This window comes from Miniopterus schreibersii (genome assembly GCF_964146895.1).
Source record: "Miniopterus schreibersii genome assembly, chromosome: 3".
Classification (NCBI taxonomy): Eukaryota; Metazoa; Chordata; class Mammalia; order Chiroptera; family Miniopteridae; genus Miniopterus; species Miniopterus schreibersii.
Window position 1 is genome coordinate 101,486,028 of NC_138103.1, and position 22,932 is coordinate 101,508,959.

At 47.9% G+C, this 22,932-nt stretch overlaps 1 protein-coding gene across 3 annotated transcripts in view; it reads left to right on the forward strand.

Moving 5' to 3' along the window:
- Positions 1–22,722, forward strand: part of PARP8 (poly(ADP-ribose) polymerase family member 8) — a 129,141-nt gene extending 106,419 nt beyond the window's left edge. The window contains exons 16-26 of one of the 3 annotated variants that reach the window (XM_081131399.1): positions 587–712; positions 1,947–2,012; positions 4,277–4,344; positions 6,104–6,152; positions 7,244–7,356; positions 7,595–7,667; positions 9,279–9,348; positions 11,735–11,808; positions 12,891–12,960; positions 13,810–13,894; positions 22,349–22,722. In XM_081131399.1, the coding sequence (XP_080987525.1) occupies positions 587–712; positions 1,947–2,012; positions 4,277–4,344; positions 6,104–6,152; positions 7,244–7,356; positions 7,595–7,667; positions 9,279–9,348; positions 11,735–11,808; positions 12,891–12,960; positions 13,810–13,894; positions 22,349–22,451 (897 nt within the window). In that variant the 3' untranslated portion in view covers positions 22,452–22,722. Of the gene's footprint in view, positions 1–586; positions 713–1,946; positions 2,013–4,276; positions 4,345–6,103; positions 6,153–7,243; positions 7,357–7,594; positions 7,668–9,278; positions 9,349–11,734; positions 11,823–12,890; positions 12,961–13,809; positions 13,895–22,348 lie in introns of those variants that run through there. The other 2 variants (XR_013998385.1, XM_081131400.1) reach the window with 2 other exon arrangements.
- Positions 22,723–22,932: the final 210 nt, after the last annotated feature.

A 22,932-nucleotide genomic window follows, 5' to 3' on the forward strand; every position in this document is an offset into this window, starting at 1 on the left:
GGCTGGGGGGCTGGGTGAATTATATGTAATGTCCTGTGGAGGCAGGTGGCCCTGAAAACTCGCAGACCTTTTATTCTCATTCATCAAGTGCCCGATGTGAGTCCAGTTGCTTGAGTTTAATATTTCTTGGCATTTTCATCCTACGTGTCTTGGTCAACCTCCAAATTATCTCCTCAGTTTCTTACTCTGCCTAAGAAGAAAGATGTCTGTAACCTGCTGGCTTACCACCACCAGTGACTGTTTCTAAGCGTCGTTTGTGTAACTGACTTCTCACTGTGCATCGACTTCATTGGAGTATTATTTCTGGGAGGGCCAGGACCTGTTTCTCTCGGTCACTGTCCTGCCTTAGAGCCTAGAGCAATGTGAGGGCATGTTCATGACAAAGAGGTCTTAGGATGTGAGTGATTGGAAGCAACGTGTATTTAACGGTCGAGTTAGGTTGAATTTTGTCCAGAATCACAATGGGCAGATTTGAGAGGTCGATAGAAATCCTGAACCTTTCCTGATTACCATGAGAGGGAGAAACGGGGGCCTGGCACTTGGTAAAGTGGGAGGGATAGTAACCGTGTTCTGTGTGTGTTTCAAGGTGGTGGACCTGCTGGTGTCCATGTGCAGATCTGCGCTGGAGTCTCCTAGGAAGGTTGTCATCTTTGAGCCGTATCCTTCTGTGGTGGATCCTAACGACCCCCAGATGCTGGCCTTCAACCCCAGGGTAAGTGGTTCCCGCGGCCCTCCCATCGATCGCGTTTCCTGCAGCAACAACTGAGGATTTAGCCTCATGAGCGTCCCCCTTTCTGTCTGAGTGGCTGTGTCATCGGGCACATGCGTAACTCTCACGGACTCCCTGTCCATTTGGTTAATACGATTCTCCTTCTGCTAACTGGTTTGCTTCTGGGTCCATCTTCACGTATCCGGTCACTTCCCCTGGCCTTTCTCCTTCAAAACCGTTCTCAGAACTTCGTCTTCATGAAACTAGACCCATCGATGCTCTCACGTTCTGGTCTGTACACACCCGCCTGCGTGGAAGGTGGGTGGAGAGCTGTAACCACTGGTGTAAGGATAGTGGTCAATATGACGGTTTCACTTCCATCACATGGTTTTTGAGATTCTAACTCATGTAACTACTTGTAAGAATCACGTATAAAAAGGAAAAGTTTCCCTTTTTCTGTTGTATTTTCAGTTGTAGTCCCTTCCCCCTCTCCTACCCCTCTAGTTATCTGAAGGTTAGTGATCAATTCATAGTGTCGATTAACCAGCATTTCTTGAGAAAACACTTTTATAAATATTAATGGACATCAGGCAGAATCCTCCTGAAATAGCAAAAATTTCAAATTGCATGACAATTAAAATTGCCTTAATTTCTGTTACTGTTAATAGAAACAATGGCCACGTAAAATTTCCTTGGAAAAACTTTCCATCCTGGGAAATGGCACAGGGCACACCTTACACATTTGCATTCCCTTAAAAATGGGTTATCAACTGAGCATTCGGTCTTATTTACACACCTGTCAGTCATCCTCTTTGGGCAACAGTCTTCCGATCAAATGGAAATACAAGCAGAATGAAAATGTAAGCCTTCGAGTGGGTATTTGTACTTTAGGAGGATGTTATACTTACTGTATTCATCGCGCCCTAATTTTTTAGCGTGAAGGCAGAATCGGGACCCAGCACCTTTTTTGTGTTGACAGTTTCTCCCCTGCGGGCTGGGCATGGCTAGATGGGCTTTTTTGGGACTGGCGTGGTTTTCTCCTGTTCTTCCCTCTGACTCGGTTATAAATCCTGCATCCCTGAACCATCTAAGTCAAGTCTTCCCTTTACGTGCCCAACACTGCCTTTGCTTTCCAATGGACCCTGAAGGAAAATTCATGCACAGAAACCCTGTGTTTCTCCAGTCGCCTGCAGACTTGCAAAAATACTGCGTTGTGTGTTTTTTTTCATTCGAACAGAAGAAGAATTACGATCGAGTGATGAAGGCACTGGACAGCATAACTTCGATTAGAGAAATGACGCAAGTAAGTACATCATTGCTGGTCTCGGACAGTCCCGTTTTGCTCGAGTAAAAACGTATTTGGAAAATGTCTGAGGGTGCCAGCCACGCAGTGAAACGCAGGTTTTTCTATTATATGGGAATATAATTACAGTCACGGGAACACTAAGGTGGAGCTTTCATTAAATGACACGGTGCGTTGGCAGGCCACCACCGCTGGAGCGTGCAGAGGCGCGTAGGGATATCCTGAGGCAAAGGTTAAACATGTCACCCTCTTCCTAGACTGTCAATTTTAATTCGTGGTAATAATTTCAAAACATTTTAACGTTGAATTAAAAACAGACATATTATCAAATTTAAATTGTACGTAAATATTTTAGATATAATACAGAATGTCTGAACCACTTTGGAAGACACCAGACTCCCTGAGGGTGTGAGTTCGTGCCGTGGCCTTCGGGGGAGAGGCTTTGGCGGGAAAGTGCGATGAGCGAGGATCGGGGTTCATGGTGAAGGTCGGGCATGTCCCGAGGCTGTATCCGGGCCGCTGGGAAAAGCACGTGCTCCTGAATGATTGGGCCTTGCCCCTGACAGAGGTTAGGAGAGAGGGTTAAACTCCTCATTTCAAACAGAGCCGAGTCGCCTCCGTGGACAGCAGCGCACACCATGGTTCCGTTTGCAGATGGGCCACAGCTTGCTCCCCGAGACGCAGGCAGGCCGCCCGTTGGGGTGCTGGTACCCGGCTCGCGTCCCCTCTGGGGAGGGAGTCGAGGCTTCGCCTGTGTCCCGAGGAGACGGGCTGTTGCTCCCCTCCCAGCCGCCCCGCCAGCCCCTGGACTCTGAAAATGTGCCTCCGACTTGCGTCTTTACGTTCCCCGCCTGACTCCTGAGGCCTTGGATAGTTAGTTATTCACGCCGCCCGACGTCCACTCACCACCAGCCTGTGTCCGGCGTGGGGAGCGAGCCTTGTTCCCGAGGCACGTCATTTGCTTCGTGGACACCCTCCCGCGTCGCTCCTCCGGGCCCGCACCGTCCTGTGTCGTGTGAATTCTTTTCAGACAAACATATTTGTGGAAGGAAAGGAAGCAGTAAGGTGCATTTCCACTTAGGGGAAAAAGAGAACCTGCTGCAGGGTTTCACTTCCTGCTGCATGAGCATTTTTAGTCACCAGAGACGCGGGCGCAGGGTATTTATACTGTGCCCCGGACCCCCGTCATCCTTGGATCTCAAAATAGCCGCTCGCTCTGGCTCGGGGTCAGCTCTCTGGCGGCACCGGCTTCCTTTATTCTGGGTCAGTGGCGGCGGAGGGGACAGCTGAGCGTCGGCGGGGAAGTTGGAGGCCGGCTCCGTTGAAGCAGCTCATCAGTGATGTGGCCTGTGGCCTGTGGCCTGTGGCCTGTGGCCTCGGGCAGCCGCCCCGTCACCCGATGCCTCCGTTTCTTCGCTGTCAGGACTGGGAACATACCTGCACCCTCTCTCCTCGCCACCTCATCCGGGTGCTGGCAGGCTGCCCTGTGTCATTCTTCCCACCTCTCCCAGTAAACGTCACGTTACACCGTCCTGTTTCCCAGAGTGGACTGCCCTGTAGATAGGCCCACAGTGTCACAGGCAGGTGGCCCTCGGTTCTATGAAAAGGTGAACGCCACTAAATACTTTTTAGAGAAGGGCTCTCGTTAGGTAAATTTTGTCCATTTTTTTTCATGCAAAGATCTGCACCTATGACGATACTTCACATAGGAGCACGAGTAGTAGCTATTGCAGGTTCTGCCTCAATGTTAGTTAAAAGTTAAAAGCAGTCACTGTCCAAGAGGAGCTGAGCTCCCCTCCAGCTGAGACAGAGTGACTGACCTTTTTAAAGAGAACGGAGAGGGAAGAAAAGGGGCAGTGGAGACGTGGAAACAGGGCTACGGGGATTTGGAAGTCACAGGAGGGGCGAGTGGAGGGTTGGTGAAAAGTTAGGCCATGGGGCCGGTGTAGCCCGCCTCCTGTGGTTTGGCAGCGTTGGGTGTCATGAGCAAGGACTCAGCAGGGGCCTGGGTCACGCACGGAGCCGGGCAAAGACTTAGCAGGTGCAGGTACGTGCGTGAGCCTCAGGAAGTTCAGACTCTCATCATCGGGGGGGGGCCCTAGGGTGGTTGTTGCCGTTCCCTCGTTGCCCTGTCACGGCCGCAGTTCTCCGTGTTGCCGGACGTAGCCATGCCTGCCTGTGCCATCTGATGTTACTTTTGCAAAAATAAAGAGACGCCGAAATGAATGTTCCAGAACAATCGAAGTGTATTGACTGTTTTTCAGGCACCGTATCTGGAAATCAAGAAGCAGATGGATAAACAGGACCCCCTTGCTCACCCCCTGCTGCAATGGTATAAATTTCAGTTTTCCTCTCACTGAAAGCATTTGTTTTCTACCACCTACTTTAAGGGAGTAAAGGCCTGTTTTATAGAACCTGCAGTGCTAGAGTTCTGCAGCCCCTGAGGCTGGGGTTTTATAGTCCATGAGTCTCCCTGACTCCCTTTAATTAGACCTCGTACATCACGAGGGAAGAGGGTGCTGTCGAGTGCCCGACATGGACACAGCGGAGTTGATAACAGTGTGTCGGTAGTTTTTAAAAATAAGATAAACTGGATTACAGTGGTGAAGCAGTTCTTGGTTCATTTAATTTTCTAGTTAACTGAGGACCGAGTGATAAAACTCACCTATTTCCGAACTCGGTCCAGAATGCCTGTTCTGTAGAATTTGCTCCCTCGCAAGGACGGTATAAATTTGACGCGAGCTCCTTGCTTGGCGGCTGCAGGTGAGGGGGCCCGGTGAGGGGCTGAAGGAGGCCAGGCTAGGACGAGGCGAGGCAGGCGGAGGACCCGCCTTGCACCATGACATGCAAATAATTTGCCCCCTGGTTTCTCATGTTCACAATGAAAACAATACCATCGACTCACCGTTCCCATAAGGGCCTTATGTACACGTCTCTCCGAAACCACTGAAAACTCAGACTGTGGAACTCACCACAATTATCGTGCAGTAAAACAAATGTAAAGGTTGTAAGAGGTTGGTGAGAACAGTATTTATTCCACGCGACAGCCAGGAAGTTTTTAAGAAGTATGTGAAGGTGGGCAAAGGCGAAAGACTCTGGGGACCTTGGGGTTCTGGTTACTTAACTGTGTCTTAGGATTTTACAATACACATTTAACTGTGTAATAAGACTGGGGGAAAAACTAGGTTTAGAAATCTTCCTCCTTGGAATGTTTTACGATCTATTGTTAAAATTCTGAATTCAGTAAAATAACAGTTTTCATGTTAATTTTTTAAATTCTCGCATTAACATTTAAAAGACGGCATTTAAATTCCGTCAGCATTTAAATTCGGCCAGCGGGACCCACTCCTTGCCGGGAACTAAAGTTCCCTTTTGTCCGATAAAGTAAGTCACATTGGAAAGGAAGGTACAGATCCCGGGCAGCTCATCTCCTTTTCCCCCCAGAGTCAGCCTGAGCGTTAACCTCTGGTTATTTGCGATCATTTCCTGCAGACTGTCAGTCTCAGTCTTCTTTCAAGGACAAAAAACTACCAAAACGGTTCACCATTTCCCCTGCTTGTTTTTTTGTATACATGAAACAATTCTTTTCGATATCTGAATTTAATTTTCTCAACTTCAGTGTCTAAATATGTTGAATGATGGTTTGTATTTAAATCACTGTATGTATCAGCCTAGAGAGATTCTCAAATATCTAAAGAAAAACTTATTTTTAATTTGGTAATGTAGGGAGGGGTAAAGGAAGCAGATACATGGATCAGCTTTTATCTTTGTAATGTTTAGATTATCATTATTTGAAAATATATTCAGAGATGTTCATTTAGCTGGTGTTTGAGACTGGGATTATTAAAAATCATATCTTAAGTTTTAAAGAAGAAAAGAGTAAAGTGTCATTTCTCACTAAAATATCATTTTGTTAACATAAGCTCTTTAAATTGTTTCAGGAAGCAAAATGATATAGTTAAATGACATTATTACTCAATTTATTTCATGTCACAGTAAAAGTAAGTTCCAATCCCTTGCCAGCGAAGAATAAAACTTTAAATGTATTTGGCAAATGCTTTTGACTGATGGATTATTTTAATCAATTTCAGGGTCATTTCAAGTAACAGGTCACACATTGTGAAACTGCCAGTGAACAGGGTAAGTGGTTTTTTCACATGTTCGCACGGAAATGGGAGGCGCGCTTATTAGTTGGGAGAACTGACCCCTGTGGGGGTTTTTTTGGCAGCCTCTCCGGGAAATTTAAGTAGACTCGGGTTAAGGCTAATTCTTCAGTTTGAAATCGCCCTATCGGACCATCTTGAAATTTGTCCAAGACGTCAAATTTAAATGTAGGCTGTTGACCCTGACCTTTTAAATAAAGCAGATTCAATATGAGATAGTTATTGCCACGGTGATAGAAAGATTACCTAGGGATTGACCAGAAAGGGGTAACATGCTTTTTGTCATTGCCAGTCTCGTGTTCGCACAGCTCTGCTTTTCTGTCTCGGAGAAGAGAAGGCTTTGGATCTCTCTCTGATCAGCCCAGTGCTCTTACAAATAGTGAGAAAGCTAATGGACTCTGATTTCAGTCCAGATCACCACCTGAGAGCCGTAGCCGACGTCTCGGCTCTCCTGTCTGTGAATCTCTAACCTGTGAGAGCCCTGTGTTTTATTCCTGCATAAGTGTATTCCTGGGTGAAAGGGCAGCAATTAGAAAATCCCCTCAAGCAACAAATCCAAAAGGTTCTGAATGTAGGCAATTTCCAATTTTATAAATATATGCAAATTCAGCACGATGGTGGTAATTTTTGCAATTTAAACCTCTTGAACTCTTCTTTTTCGCTTAGCAAACTCTCAGACTGTTTCCCTAGTTGCGTAGCCAGCGTGTACTTAGGGGATTCGGTAATAAAATTCTGAAGAAGAGATGTAATCGGGAAGGCAGATCTGAACATGACTACCCAGTGTCCTCCAAAGCTAAATGTAAATGACGTTGGACTGCCGGCCCCCTGTCCTTTCTCTGTTGGCCTAAAGAATTACCCTCCCTACCAGCCATGCCATGATTTATCATTTATACAGGGTTGGGTGGGTCTTTTTCTTTTTTAATGAATGGCTTTGTTAATGTGATGAGCCTAGATATTGTTCTGGCTTGAAGCTAGCTAATTCTGAAACCGGTGAAGTCTGACATTGTCAGCAGCCTGATGACAGGTTACATCGAACATCTTCCCGTGTGTCGTTCTTTTCATTGGCAGCAACTGAAGTTCATGCACACTCCCCATCAGTTCCTCCTCCTCAGCAGCCCACCAGCCAAAGAGTCCAACTTCAGAGCTGCCAAGAAGCTCTTCGGAAGCACCTTCGCATTTCAGTGAGTGTGGCTCAGTGGGCGGGGGGGTCTGCACCCCATCCTCAGAAACACGTACAGAGAAGAGTCTTCTCTTGAGTAGTTGGCTATAACTAACACTGAACAGCCCACTACATAGTACTTGCCCTGGAAACTGAGGCCTTTCAGAGGCACCGTGGCTTATTATGTCTTTTATTATCATGTATTGTTATTGTAAAGATCATGGATTTTTGGGTTATGTGTTTCCCGTCCTCTGCTCCAGTGGCTCACACATTGAGAACTGGCACTCCATCCTGAGGAACGGCCTGGTTGTTGCTTCTAACACAAGGCTGCAGGTAAGTCTTCTGAACACTTTACCAAACCCTCCTTGTTCTTCAGTGCTGGAGTTGGGTAACAATCCTGGTGTTACGTTTTTTTACTTGTAAAAAAAAAGGAAGTATTTGGATTTTTTAAAAAAGTACATGGAGCCCAGCCAGGCATGGCTCAGCGGTTGAGCATCGACCTAGGATCCAGGAGATCGCAGTTTGATTCCCGGTCAGAGCACATGCCTGGGTTGTGAGCTCGATCCCCAGCAGGGGGCCTGCAGGAGGCAGCTGATCAGTGACTCTCATCATTGATGTTTCTCTCTCTCTCCCTTTCCCTTCCTCTCTCTGAAATCACTAAAGATATTAAAAAAATTAAAAATAAATGAATAAATAAAAAGTACATGGAGTTTTTAGCAGGCATCAGTAGTCTTCACAAGGGAACGGAAGCAGAATTGACCGATACACAATCCAGGGATGGAAAGAAGAAGTGGGCTTGCTGTGAGAAAACAGATCACTTTGAACTTAAGTAGAGAGATGATTATGCAGAAGTAAAACCCTACAAGCATTCTGTCTGTTAACACATTTTTTGAGCACTGCTTTGGGGTGAATATTTTATTAGAGGAAAAGGTAGAGCTACGGATAAGAAAACTGGAGCCTGGACAGCAGAAGGCCACGCGCCTGCTGCTCGGCCCCTGGGAGCTGGCAGCACGGGTGGTGCCCCCCTCATCTCCCAGGCCCTTCCTGCCCACCACCCCCCACCGTCACACGGCCGACTTCCACCTGATGGTGCAGGAGGTCGGAAAGTGAGAGCCTCACCCCGGGCACCTGGGCGGGATCCCACACGCAGATGACAGCCGGGATGACTCAATCACACGTAAAAGTTCACACAGTCAGTCCACACCAGAGATGGCCCAAGGGCCCAAGAACACAGCGATACTAGGAGAGAAGTGTCGTCGTTCTGAGTAGCTTCCCGGACGAGCTGAGCTTCGGCTGACGAGGAATGTGCAGGCTGAGAGTGGGGTGACCGCATGGTGTGATCACATCTGAGTGGGACTCTTCGTTGACTTACAGGCATGGGAGTTCTCACCCAGATCCTCTCACATGTTGCGGCCTGTTTTGTTTCCAGAATTTTAGACTCATTAACCCCGAAGCTGCTTTTTCCTGCTACTGCTTTACTGCCGCACTTTATCATAAGTAGCCCTCTCTGTCATCGCTGGGTGGAAAGGAACTTTTCATGTCCGCTGACTCTGGATGTTAAGGACAAGGGCATCAGTCCGCTGTTTTCACGAGACCTTGCAGTAAACGCTTTATCGTGTTCTCGCCGTCAGAGCTCCCCCACGGGACTGACGCCTTCCTTTGTGAGATACTCACAGTGATGCCAGGCCGGCGTGGCCCAGTGGTTGAGGGCCCACCTAGGATCCAGGGAATCGCTGTTCGATTCCCGGTCAGCGCACATGCCCAGGTTTCGGGCTCAATCCCCAGCCGGGGGCGCGCAGGAGGCAGCCGATCAATGACTCATCATTGATGTTTCTCTCTCTCTCTCTCCCTCCCTTCCTCTCTCTGAAATCAAAAAACATATTAAAAATATATAAACATTGGGGACCATCGGCTGATGCTTTCTCTCACCCCCTCCCGCTGTAGCTCCACGGGGCCATGTACGGAAGCGGAATCTACCTAAGTCCAATGTCGAGCATCTCGTTCGGTTACTCAGGTAGGCTTGCCTTTCACCTCTGACCTCCCCTTTATTTGGTTTTTATTTCCTTATTGTCATATATGCCAGGCACGATTTTGTATCAAGTGACTGAAGCTTACTTGACGTAATTTGTATTAAATTTTTTTATAAATGTCAGAAGCAAAACAAAGTTCACATTTCAAGATGAATTTATGATAATCCCTCTAGGGCCTAAGAAGGTGTTTATGTTTCGTCAATTCCAAAATCAATTTTCATTTTGTTTCAATAGTTTCTTGGTTTATTCTGTCCACAATTAAATACTGAGAAGTACTGATACCTGTGATTTCACTGTCACTGAGTATAATTCTGTGCCAGGCCGTCTCCTTTGCTTTGGATTATTACATGTCCCATATAGAAATTTTAAACAGTATGGAAATTGTAGGGTCAGAAAAACACCCTTAATATCCCCCTGCTTATTGGCAACTTCTTGTCAATATTTTGATGAAGTTGTGTGAAAAAAATTGTCTTACAATCAATTGAAAACATACTGAGGAGGAGCAGGGTACATTCAAAATATGGAAGGAATGGTCCCCAAATTGTTAGCAATTATTACCCTGAGATGGTGGAATTTGGGATAATTTCCTCTTTTTATTTTTAAAATTTTTTGGTATACTTTACAATGATCAGTATAATTTTTTTAGAACAATAAATAACATATTCTGTTTAAATAGAAACTAATTAGTAACAAATTAAGTTTTTCCCTCCTTTTGTACAACCTGTGTTCAGTGTGTTTCCCTTTAGGCTTTTGAATGCTTTTATACGCACATACCTGCGTGTGTAGTTTGTTTTGCTTCTGTGCTCCTGTGTGTGTGTGTGTGATGACATTAGACAACTCCAGGGGGTGCATTCCGAGGTGTCTGGATGGTGAGACTCCCATAATAGGAAAGGATGCTTGGAGGGCCTGATAACCAGTGAACGGTGACCAGGCCTGCCTGTCTCATTCCTTTGCCCGGGCTCAGGCCCTTTCAGTCGTAGCGCGTTGTTTCCGTGATTCACCCTTACCTCTGGCAGAGCACGTGTCCTACGAGCACCAGGTAGGCCCTGTTTGCCTTTTCTGACGCAGCCTCAGAAGACGGATGTCCTCACCCTCTGCCTGCCGAGTGGTCATAGCAGTCACAGCCCTGCTGCACTCAAGGTTGGGGAGTTAGACTCCATCTCCTGACAAAAGGGTGGCAGAGTCACACTGCAGGGAAGCATATGGATTGAGAAATATTGTTGCAGCGACCTTTGAAAGCACCATATGCAGGGCAGTCAGTAACATCAGGAAGGATAAGACAGCATAGGAAATGGAAGGACCCAGTGCAATGGAGAAAACAGTTAAAATCAGCATAAATCTAGACTCTAAATCTTGTTAAAACAGAACACAATAGAAAACTAATGTAAAACCACTTTACATGAAAACATCCTCCGTGTAGATAAGGCAAACACAACCAGTCATCAAGGACTTTGATTTTCTGCTGCTTAAGCTGGTGGGGAGAGCCTTGGATGGGGTCGTGGGAAGGACTGGGGGGTACACGTGGATGTGAAGTCTGAGAGAATGGTCATTTGTCTGGGTACATAGCTGTCTTCAAGTTCCAGAAGTGTCTTTGATCACAAAAAATGTAAGAACCACCGCAGCCAGATGAAAGGGCTTCCTCGGGGGTCGGGTAGGGAGCAGCAGGTCTCGCCTGGAAACGGCCTCACCACGCCGTCTGCAGCTCGGTCCACGGGCTTCGCCCTTTCTCCTAAGCCTCCCATTGGAACAGCCACACAAAAGTACAAACTCGCTTCCTCACTTCAGGACAGCAGATGAGCGTTTTCAATAAACTGTAGCTGCAGATCCGTCAAGTCGAAAACAGGAATTTCAGTCACGCTTTTTCTAAAATATTTCACAGTAAAAATCATGGCATTAATAGAGCACACTAAGACTTTGTATGTCAGAGACAAATGGACTTGTTAATTTTTCTTTATTAAGAGACATAATAAATTCTACATGGACTTGAACATATATCAACAATTCATGAAGTCAAGTGACAATATAAACATTTTTTATGTTGTTCACATTTCCCACCCCTTCTCCGTCTACTAACCAGACGGTGAGAATGAAAGAACAGCTTGAAAAGCCTTTTTAAAACCAAGTCTTAAGAATTTTCTTATATCAGTTTTATGTGAGAAACTTGCCTATTCCCTTGTCAGTGCAAAGAAAAGAAAAACCAACGGCCCCTCTGCTTTCGGCCTCCACCGGGGCTCCTGAGGCCCCCTGACCCCCCACCCCAGGTGCCGAGGACGCGGCAGCTGCCCCCCCACAGGCCCGCAGTGGAACTCGGTGTTTTGAGCTGCCCCGAGCGGCCTTGTCTCTCAACGACTGTCTTGCTGATGTTTTCAGGGATGAACAAGAGACAGAAGGTGTCAGCCAAGGATGAGCCGGCGTCCAGCAGCAGGAGCAGCAACGCATCGCAGGTGCGGTGGGCCCTGTGGACCGCGGGTGGCGGGGCCCATGTGTACCTGGGCTCTTTAAGACGGCGCAGTTATTTTAAGTGGTCATTACTCAGGAAGGAATGAAACTCGCCTGGAAACGCAATAACCAGAATGCCTTTATTCAATAAATATTCCGCAAGTATTTATTGAGCTCCTCCTGCGGTGCTGGAGACCGTCCAAGACATTAGGCCACAGTGATAATTAAAAATAGACACATCCTCTTGGAGCCCACATGCTACTGAGCAGATATAAATAAACTAGGTATAGATTTAGGTAGGTAGAATGCCAGATGGTGGTAAATATAGGGAAAAGTCAGGGAAAAGGGATGTTCAACGCTATGGCATGGAAGATAGAACTAGAACGAATGGTAAGTGGGTGGTCAGGACAGGATGCTCCGAGAAGGTTCTATCTGAATGAAGGTCTGGAGGTGGTGGGCACAGGTGCCAGTTGGCTTTTATGGGAGAAAGAACATTCCAGGCAGCAGAGCAGAGCAAGTACAAACCCCTTGTTTCAAAGAAAGCATTCTGGACAAATTAAAATCCATCTGATGAATAAAGTGACTTTAATTTTTTTTTTAAGAGTATAGTTATGCATTACCTAAAAACAAAAAAACCCCGATTTTCCACAGGAGGCAGATCCGAAACCCCTGTGGCCTAGTGGTGCTGTGAAAATGGCTCGATTTTGCACAGTCAGGTGATCTGGAAAAACTGAGCTTAAGGCTTGAGAAGCTCACGCTACTTTAATTTTGTTTCCCATGTACTGAAGGTTCCAGGCTTCCAGTAAAAATAAACTTGAGTTCTAATTCTGTGTTGCGAGGCTACCGCAATGTAGTATTTTTATGTGCTCTTCCTTTGAGAGTGACTCAATCACGATTATGTACAGAATCAAATGAGGTAGCAAATATAGCTTGCCATTAGGGGAGAATTCAAGGATATTGCTGCTGGTCTCCATAGGTTTTGTTAAAAAAAGTTTGGAGCTATCCTAGGGCCTATTGTTTTTTAATTATGGTCAGTTTAGCGACTGCCCCGTTTTCACTCTAATTTTTAAATTCTTTTGGAATTTAGTCACAGAAGAAAGGTCAGCAATCCCAATTTCTGCAGAGCCGTAACTTAAAATGCATAGCCTTATGTGAAGGTAAGTTGTAATTTTTGCAAACCTCGTATCATTAACTCTCTGTCTTATCTGTGTTGAAGAGTTTGAATATATGTGCAGAATGCTCAGAATAAATAGCGAAAGCCTCCTTCCTTGTGGCCATCGCTAAGGGCACAGATGGAAAACGGTACAGTAGAGATCATAAAGGTCAAAGCCAAAGAGCAGAGCTGGCCAGAATTCAGACAGTGCTATGTTTCATTCTTGGCAGATACTTAGAATGGTAATGACATCTCTCTGATCAGGCATTGCTTCTCTCTTGTTCATATGCCACCTTCCTCTTTCAGTTGGCTTTTGGATGTGTAATATCATGAAAGACTGTAGAGGTGAACCAAGCTCTGAGAAGAGAACTCGCTGGGTCTTGCTGTCACTCTACTGAACCTATTTTCCTATTCTGAACTTGGGGCGGAAAAATTAATACAGGCAGTTTGCAAGATCATACACTTTTCTTTGTTCTTGCTTTAAAATCTGACTTTGACCAAAAAAAATCTGACTTTTGCTAAAAATTCCCTCTTGCGTGGGGAGTTCTGGTAGCCACTGTTAACTGTCTAGCGTAAGTTTTGGACACTTGATAGTTCTGTGGGACACCAGCTGGTTTCTGCATATTGAGGAAGCCGGGACGCGTTCCCTTTAGGGGTACGCCAGCGATGCCCAGCCTGTTGTCCTAACCGTGTTGAAGGGCATCTCGCGGGTTTTGTTTCCATTGCCTGATGGCTGTAAGGTTGACCGTTTTTCATATGTTCATTTTGCACGTGCTTTCGCTTCTAGGCTTCTAAGAGAAGGGGTGTAGTACTTGGAATAAAACCTGTCTTTAATTCAATCTTTCCCCTGCAGTGATCACCTCCCCGGACCTGCACAAACACGGGGAGATATGGGTCGTCCCGAATACCGACCATGTCTGCACCCGGTTCTTCTTCGTGTAAGTGTTTAAGGCCCAAACCTGTGTGTGTGGCACCGTCTCCTCCATAAATGCGGTCGTGGTGACGACATTCCTGTTTGGCCACTTTAGCTGCCAGTGTGTAACAGACATGTAATTTCTCACCAACTTAATATTTTTGTTTTATTTTAATAAGCTGTAAAAAAAACTATGATGTTTAAATGCTGTTAACATAGGGGAACTGAAGAAAAATATCGTCTCTTTAACCATCTATCTGTGTGGATGTATGTATACATGTGTATACATGTGTGTTTATGTGAATATATACAGATACACAGATGTTACATATAGACGTATACAGGCACTTACATAGACATATTCTTTATTTTTATATATTTACAATATTAGAACATGGAATGAAAACAATAATGAGAAGGTCTTGTCCCTATAGAAAGCTGATTTACATTCTGTGTAACACAGGCTGGCAGCAGAGGGCGTGTTGTTGTGGTTTTTTTAGACACAGCTGCATCATAGGAGCCGTAAGAAAATATAAAAGCATTATTTTCATCCCTGAGTGAATGGTGAGTGTGGGAGGCCTGTCTGACCTTCACCCACTCGCCTCACTCCCGACTCTTGCCCGTGGCCCGTTCCTTCCTCATACAGGGTCCGGCCCAGAAGGGACCTCAGGGAAGAGCTGAGCGTCTCAGTTTTGTACTTTGATGTAGTTTTCTAGAAAAAGCTGGGAAAAATACACTGGCTTATTTCTTAAAAGCTGCGTCAAAACGATGGCATCAAGACTGCGTCGATATGTAGCGTGGCTATAGCGCCCGCACCCGTAGCATTTCACCCATTGGCTCGTTGACGGACTTCACGGTGGGGTGCTAGGAACTGCCTGCTTTTCCTTCGGGTGGTGGGAAAACTGAATTTCTCGTGATGCAGTTTTTCATATTATGTGTCTGTGTAGCCTGTGTGCGTATGATACATGTTCATACATAAGCCGCGAGACATACACAGTCTGTAGATTTGTTCGTTAATGGCGAGGCAGCAGTGAGAACAGTAGAAAGAGCCCCACTTTTGACCAGTTTGTGTCCAGGCTCACCAGTCATCGGTGAGGTGACATTAGCCAGGTTACATGGCCCCTCAGGCTTCAGCAGTAGGTACAGTGAAGTACTGTCAGTAGATGATACAGTAGAACAATCTATTACCAGCCATAGGAAACCAATGGCCCATGAAAAATGTGGTCTTTTCTCTTATCTACAAGTAGATTACATACAAAGGTGTGGTTCTCGGGGAACCGTGGGTCTAGTGGAGTCACGTGCATCTGGTGGCACCAGAGCTGTTGTGCATCCCTAGGTCCAAAGGGCAAGGCCAGGAAGCAGCCGTCAGAACCTGGTAGGAGAGGCCCTTCCAGTTAAGCAGCTTTGAAAGGAGTCATGGCCTTCGGTTGAGGGACGAAGGCAGCCAGGTACCCTTCAGGGCTGGAACTGGGGAACCTAAGCTCACCCTCCTGCCAGTGTCTCTGCATCAGTCAAACCCGAGAAAGCAGAGGGCAGGGGAGCGTATTGACGGAGTCCACGCGGGTCGGTCCACTGGGGCAGGGTGCAAGGGAGGGCGCCGTGTGGATCTGCAGCCCCAGGCAGCCGTCTGCGCCCCACTCTGTAAGGCCATTGTGAGGACGAAGTTGGCCCCATGCAGGTTTCCACTGAAAGGTGCTCATTACGTATCTTTTTCTCTTTTCTTTCTTGACCATCTTGATATTATCCACTGATTGAGGATCTGCCTTCCAAAGGACACCTCCAGTCACAGTTATTTCATGGAGTGACCTTAAGATTGTGACCAAATAACTCCAGAGGCCTTTCCTTACCTGACTCCAGACAGCTAATCTAGTCCTTTTAACATCTCGCTAAAGTTTAGATTTATTGAGCTAATGAACAACTTCAGATATTTAAGTAGGCAGTAAGCATTCAAGCATTAATTCTCTGACATTTTGCATAAATTATACGTAGAATAAATCCGTAGGGAGATACATGGGGTGCGTATATGCGTGTGTTTACCGGAGGGCAAGATTCCATAGAAGAAAAAACTGAGGAAAGACCATCTGCAGAGAAGAAAATGCTCCCTGGACCTCCAGCTCTTTCCAGATCATACAAAGGAAAGAATTCTACCAAGATGACGGTTTTCATTTTTTCATAAATACAGATGAGATTTCATTCTTTTTCTCTGCGTGCTCGGGAGAGAAGGGACTAGTTAAGGGGAAATGATAGGTTTCAAAATGTGTCAGAAGAGGGTCCACTTGCTGATTACGTGCGTTCTGATTACGACCATCGGTTTCCTTCCGCACAGAAGATGCCGCCGAATTCCAGTGTGTGCCTCCCTGGTGAGGGGACACGTCCAGGTTAAAAAAAAAAGAGAGAGAAAGAAATGACATCACAGACATACCAATTTCAAGCAGAGAGTAAATTTATGTTCTTATTTTCTTTTCTTTTTCTGTTACGTGATCTCTTGTGTTGGCTGCGTGGCCTGGCGACTAGCATATAAATCGATGTGCCTCCCTTATCTGTCTGTAGGTAAAAACAGTAAAAATTAAAGTTCCATGCGGATCGGATTTCTAGAGTGAGGGAGATACTGAAATAGTCATTTGATAGACTAATCACACTTTCCAGCAAGTAAACAGTAACACAGGAGAGGAAGATCGGGGAGGATTTTAGGGGACAGGCTACTGTACCAGGAAAATGGAAAGTGAAATTTAAGGGACGGTACCCCTGTGGGGGCGGGAGAATGAGAAGCCTGAAGAAGTTGTGTTGGAAAATTCCAAAGTGAGTAAACTTGATGAAATACAAATGCCTCGGGCAAAAAATGTATTAATTCAGGTGTGATGAGCAGATTCCAGCCAAATTCGAGCGTTTTCAGCAATTCTGGGCATCGTTGCAAAAGCTCGATTTCACCCCTGGCCCGAGACGTGTGTACAAAGACAGTAAATTCAATATGTGGAAATAAGGCAGCTTTTTAAAGGGGACCGAGAGCTGGGCTTACACAGAGGATGTGGCACCAAACAGACCTACTGTTCTCTGATCTTACGCAGCAACAGTGGGTCTGCACGGTGACCGGGCCTTTAGGGCCGGAGGAGAAAACTTACGATTGGCGTTTCCGTAAGGCCGCGTCAATGACAAAGCTCAAGAGAAGGCAGCTGCCGGGTTGGCGGGGTAACCGAGGAAAGGTTAGGGAGCCCTGGCTGTGGGTATCTTCTTATTTGGTGTTGCGGCCTGCATGCTTAACGCTCCAGTTTTTCTTTGGTTTAGACCAGGCAGATCTGCAAATGAAGTGCTTCTGTATTTTGTCTATTAATTCAGTTGAAGGCACAGACCCCCTCCTATTTCTCAAAGCATCTGAAGAAGTTCAGAAGTTTAAGGCGGGGAAGGCCAAGTAAAGTGGACCGTCAGCAAGAAAGAGACGCGCGTGCCCAGGTTCCCGGCCGGGCAGGTCGATTCCAGGGCCTCCTGGCCAGAGCCTGTGCCCGGGAAGGCCCAGCTCAGCGCCGCCTCTCCCACGAGGCTCCTGATCCAAACGGGTTTCTCTTCCCGGGGCTCCCACAGCTCGGCACGGAGCCGCCATGTAAAACTTTGCATCCACCGCGCCCGACTCTCCCAGGAGGCAGGCTCCCGCTCCTGGTTTCCCCCCTCTGCCTGCCCTGCAGCACCTCGAGGGGGTCCCGATACTGATCCATGCTTGCTTGCCGGTCAGTTTTTAATGAATGAACAGACAAAAAGGAAAATATCTCAGATGATATGTGGCTTTTAGCTAAGGTCAAAGTTTGAAATATTTCTAAAGAGGCAGATACAAGAAAAGTTTATAAAATAAAGAGCCGTGTAATGGCCACTAAATGAAATGAGATTTCTCTCATTGTGAATTTACAAAACATAAACAGTGTTCCGTTGGGAACACAGTGAGGAGACAGCGTGTTTATAGTCAGATGACAGAGCGTCGGTCACGGCTCAGTGGATCAGCCTGGCATCACGCTGATAGGATCGGGAAGCTGTGCCTTATCCCCAGCCTGGAATAAATCCAATTTCTCTGCCTCCGACCCAGATCTCTTTCCAAGATGTAAACCGCCACGTCACTCCCTGCATCCGAGTCCTTAACAGCTGCTTACTCCTTAGGAGATGCAGCCCAGTCTCCTTTACCAAGGGAACCGACCAACCCTCCGGCCTTTGCTCCCCTTCAGCACCCCTGCATTGGAAGGTCCGGGAGATCCAGCCCCCAGCCTCACGGCCACCGTGTCTCACCCCAGCACTCAGGCTCTGCAGCCCGACCTGAAGGCTGTCAGCCCCGCACTTGGGCTCCCTGCCAGGAGCCTGGGTTCTCTCTCCCTCACACTCACTGCCTGGTTCCCACTCCTCTTGGGGATCCCAGTGCACCCCGTTGCCCCTGCAGGAAGCGTCCCTAACTCCCTGGTCCTGCTGCTTCATGTCACCCTGCCCCTGGCGTGGTTTCGGCTGTGGGTTACGCTCTTGCACGCGTGGTCTCCGTTACTCCGTGCACTTCCTGAGGTCCGGTTGGTGTTTGGGTACCCAGCACAGTGCCTGGCAGATAGAGGACTGAATGAAATGCCCGCCTCACGACCGCTTGCTGGGTATTTCCCCTGAAAAAGTCTGCGAATACCTTAACCTCGGCGTGCGCACAGTGGAACCCGTTACTGCCACATCCCCTGGCCAGCGCCTCTCCGTCCCCATCCAAGCAGCAGTTTTACGCATCAGAGACTTGGAACCTGAGCTGGGGTTTTCCATTCCGTTTCCTTCTCACTGTCGTCATCGCTCCCGAGTTTATCTTCTCAGTTTTCTCCTCTCGGTACCTTTGTTTCCATGGACATGCCACTCTCTCCCCCGGAGCACACCACAAAGTGCCGGTTATTCTGCGCGCTTCTGAGGTCTTCGCTGCTCCTGGTCTGCGTGCGCAGTGCCAGGTTCCCTGAGCATCACCATAGCACACTGGCGATGCCTGCGCAGTGCGCAGAAACCAACGCCAACGGTACGCAGAGCGGAGGAAATCACCGTCACAGCCCCCTTAGGGTTGACTAGCGTTACTCTTCTGGTCTGTAGCCTGTGTTTCTACGTATATAAAATTTTAAATCATGCTATTTATACTACATTAATTTCCCAAAAGCAGATTTTTGACTATTCCTTGCTCAAGCAGGATGCTGATTTTTACCAGGCGTGGCCTTCTGCTCCGCGTAGTCCGTCTACCTTAATCCGATCGCCCGTACAAACCCCTGGTTGAGTAGAATTACCATCCAGAAGCGTGGAGTTGCTTTTCCCCGCTACTGTGTCTCGGTCAGTCCACGTGACCGGCCTTCGCACCAGCTCCGCCTTCAGCCAGTCCCCCAAGCCTCGGCCACACGGTCCTCCCCACGGGCCTTTCCCGACGCCCCCAGAAGACGTGCTATCTGTCTTGCCTCCGGATTATGCTGGCCCTGTGTCTCTGCCCCCAGCTTGCCTCCTCCTCACTACCATCTCCCCCAGTAAGACGCAAATTATGTTCGCGCTGGGAATCTCAGGCCTTGTGCGGAAACACTGAGTACGTATCGAATGGAAGCAGTGACCAGAGCCGGATGTTGTGACTGAATGAAGAGTGTGGACCTGGGCTGTGAGGCAGCTTCAGTCTCTCGCAGGGACTCGGGCGAGTGCTGGGCGTCTGTCCGTTGCTGGTGGAAAACAGCGCCGTCGGTCCTGGGTTCCAGGTTTAGGGAGACAGAAAGCAGAGTTACCTGTGCCCGTCTTAGGCCCGTCACAGCTGCGATACCAGCCTGAGAATAAAGGCTGTCACAACGGTCAGGTCTTCACCCACGAAGTTTCCTCGCATGCCCAAGAGTCCCCGACAATTCCACCTGTCCTCTTCGCTTCTCTCACAGCCTTTGAGCAAATTGGCTTATTTTCTGATTAAATTTGAGTAATCTTTTTACGCTCCTGGGAACGTGTTACTTCCGTTCCCCTTTAGATGGCTTCCTTTTTCCTTCGTAAAACCCCAGTCAGTGGAGCGTTTCCCTACTGAGAGCTCGCTCTGTTTCTTTCTTAAATTGCGTTGCTTTCAGGACTGGGGGGACCGTCCCACTGGAGGGACAGCCCAGCGACGTCCGCAGCGCAGATCGGCAGCCACCCCACGCGGTGCCTGCCCGTCGCAGTCAGGGCCCTGGTTCACCGGTAGCCGCGTGTCCGAGCCCTGCGGGTGACCGGGTCGGGTGGCAGCTTGTTTTCCTTCATCGGGATCCCTGCTGCTTAGTTTAAGACACCGAATGCTTTGGGCCAGGTTTACTCTTCTGTCCTTCAGCTGTTGTGCTTCCTAGACAATTGGAAAATTAGGCGTTTTTCTTAATACTTTTTCAGACTCAGCCTCGCTCTCGCCCCCTGCTCTCCCCTCCTCCCCCTTTGCTCTTACAGGGATGGGAAGTGCCACACGGGGAACACAGTAATATTGTGATGACCGTACGGGGCCAGGCGGGTCCTGGAGGTATCGGGGGGACACTTTGTAAAGTGTGTGATTTTCTAACCGCTGTGCTGTACACCCGAAACTAATACAAAATAGTACTAAAGGTAAACTGCGATGAGAAATGGAATCGAACATGCAAAGAAAAAGCCGTCGGCTGTATCACGAGCTGCCGACTAGAGATTTCATAGCAGATAAAACATCCTGAATTCATCAGCCAGGAGGCCGGGGTGACCACGGTCAGTACTGGTCAGTAGAGGTCTAGGGTTCGGCAGACGATGGCAGTGGATCTTGGGGAAAATGGGAAGTTCTGTATTACAGACGAGTCTTAGTCCGAGGCCAACTCTACACTGAAGGGAGTGGGGACGGAAGCACCGGGCTGGGCACCAGTTACGTCCTGTCCAAAGGATCGACGACAGTCGGCGTGTTGACGGTACTGGAAGCGCAGAGAGTGGAACAGACACGTGCCCAGCAGGACCTGTGCGGTAGAGACGCGTGCCGACCGGCGTTTGAAATCGGGAGGCCAGCAAGAACCGAAGCGGCTCTCAGGCCTCCCCTCCTCCCGCTCCCCTCAGAGGACGGCCTCGTGGCGTCTGTCTCGCTCGCGCTCTGTCTGTCTGTCTGCTGTAATCTAAATCCGAGAGGCGCTGCGGGACTGACTCGGGCAAGCAGCAGCGTCTCCCTCGAGCAGGTCGCCTCCCCAGCCTCGGCGCGGGTGTGTGGGTGGCTCAGTTCACCCTCATCCAGCGGGGAGCCAGGGTTTATTAAAAAACAGGACGACAGATTTCCTCGCCCAGTAAAATACACTTTTACCTATTTTGCCACAAAGCAGCTGATTAGGTTTGAACAATTCTGAAGCATTTCATGTTACACATCCTCTGGTTCTCAGCAGGAAGCTTGCTGCTTGACCTCCCGAGAGTAGACTTATAACTGGGCTGAACCACGTGTGCCTCTTTCCCGTGCAGTGTTGTTTCGCCAGCGGGGGTCTCGTCGTGTGCGTGTGTGTGCGTGTGCGTGCGTACGCTGGTATGGTGAGAATTAACAATGCTGACAAGCACCCTTGGGTCCGTGCTTGGGAGTTTGAACCTGACACAGACGGCTGTCCCCGGGTGCTTGAGCAGTGGGTTACGTAGGGGCCTAGGTTCTCATTGCTTACGTCACCTGTGTCATTTTCGCGCATTGTGCTGTTTCGGAAGAATCTGCACCGCGAGGGGGAGGCCCGGTGCACGTTAATCTCTGCGACTGTGCCCACCTGGTTATCTTTTTGGAAGCACTTAGCGCTTCTTGGAGTCATTCTTAGGAAGTAAAATTAATTAATTGCCTATTCTGCTCTGAATATTATCGCAGAAGCTTAAAACTTCATCCTTGGGGAATTTTTATTGCCCAAGCCCGGTTTATTTGAGGAAATGAATTATCATCTGAAATGTAATTATTTCTTAATAAAGGACCCAGTAATTGCTGTCTTTCCGCCTTGCGTTTGCACTTCTGCGGCCGAGCTAAACTCGCCTTCCCGAGCGAAGGCGCCGCGGGCGTGCGGAGCTGCCTTCGGCCCCCACGGAGCAACCAGTGACACGGAAAAAACGCCGCGCTGGTTACAGCGGGATAGTAGTCAGAAGGCGGGCGGGGCGGGGCGGGGCCCGGGCCAGAGTGGGGTGGCGGCCCAGAGCGCGGCGATGGGAAATAAGTGAAGGATTGCATCAGGAGGAGGCGGGGCCTGAGGCCCAGGAAGCTGAAGTGGGCGTGTCCCTTTGCACCTGGCGACACCAGCAGCCCTGGGAATACCTGCAGGGGTGCTTTGCGGGGGACACAGGTGGGAAGGGACAGTAATGCAGGCTCTTCTGTGTCTCGCAATGCGAAGGCGTTGTCGGGCACCGCCGAGAAGGAGCTGGCTTCTGCTGTTCATTACCTGGGCTGCCTTTTAGGGAGCAAATGCACTTCTAAGCTGCTTGAAACGCTTTTTGAATTTTCTTGAATGCTTCCACTTTTTTCATGTTTTATGTTTCTGTTTTTGCGCTTTAGCTATGAAGACGGCCAAGTTGGGGATGCAAATATTAACACCCAAGAAGGAGGCATTCACAAGGAGATCCTCCGGGTCATTGGTAACCAGACCGCTACTGGTTAAGGGGCCACCGGGCCGTTACCGTGATTCGAAAGCCTTCCTCGGGTTCAAAGCTGGAATTTGAACTGAAGAAGATGAAATAATTTATTGTTATTATAAACAAAATTAATCCTTTGAATACCGATTTTTTTCTTAGTATTTCTAAGTATCTCATTACATACCTAAAACGGTATGAGATTTATCAATTGCAGGGTTACGGAGTCTAGTAATAAAGGTACAGCAACCCTTAAACTGCCGTTTGGGTCGCTCACACAATAAACAGATTGAAAAAACAGTTCTGTGCTGATATTTTTATATTAAACTCTTTCATTGGAAGTTTGGTATTATATACCGACACTTGAGGTGACCAGAAGGGAACTGAGAACGTTTTATAATGATGCCGGAATCTCTAGGATACTTTGCAATAAGTAACTTGTTTGCACATCCTGACCTGCTACGTACACTTAGTGGTGTGAACATGCAGATACTCTGAGGGTGTTTTTCC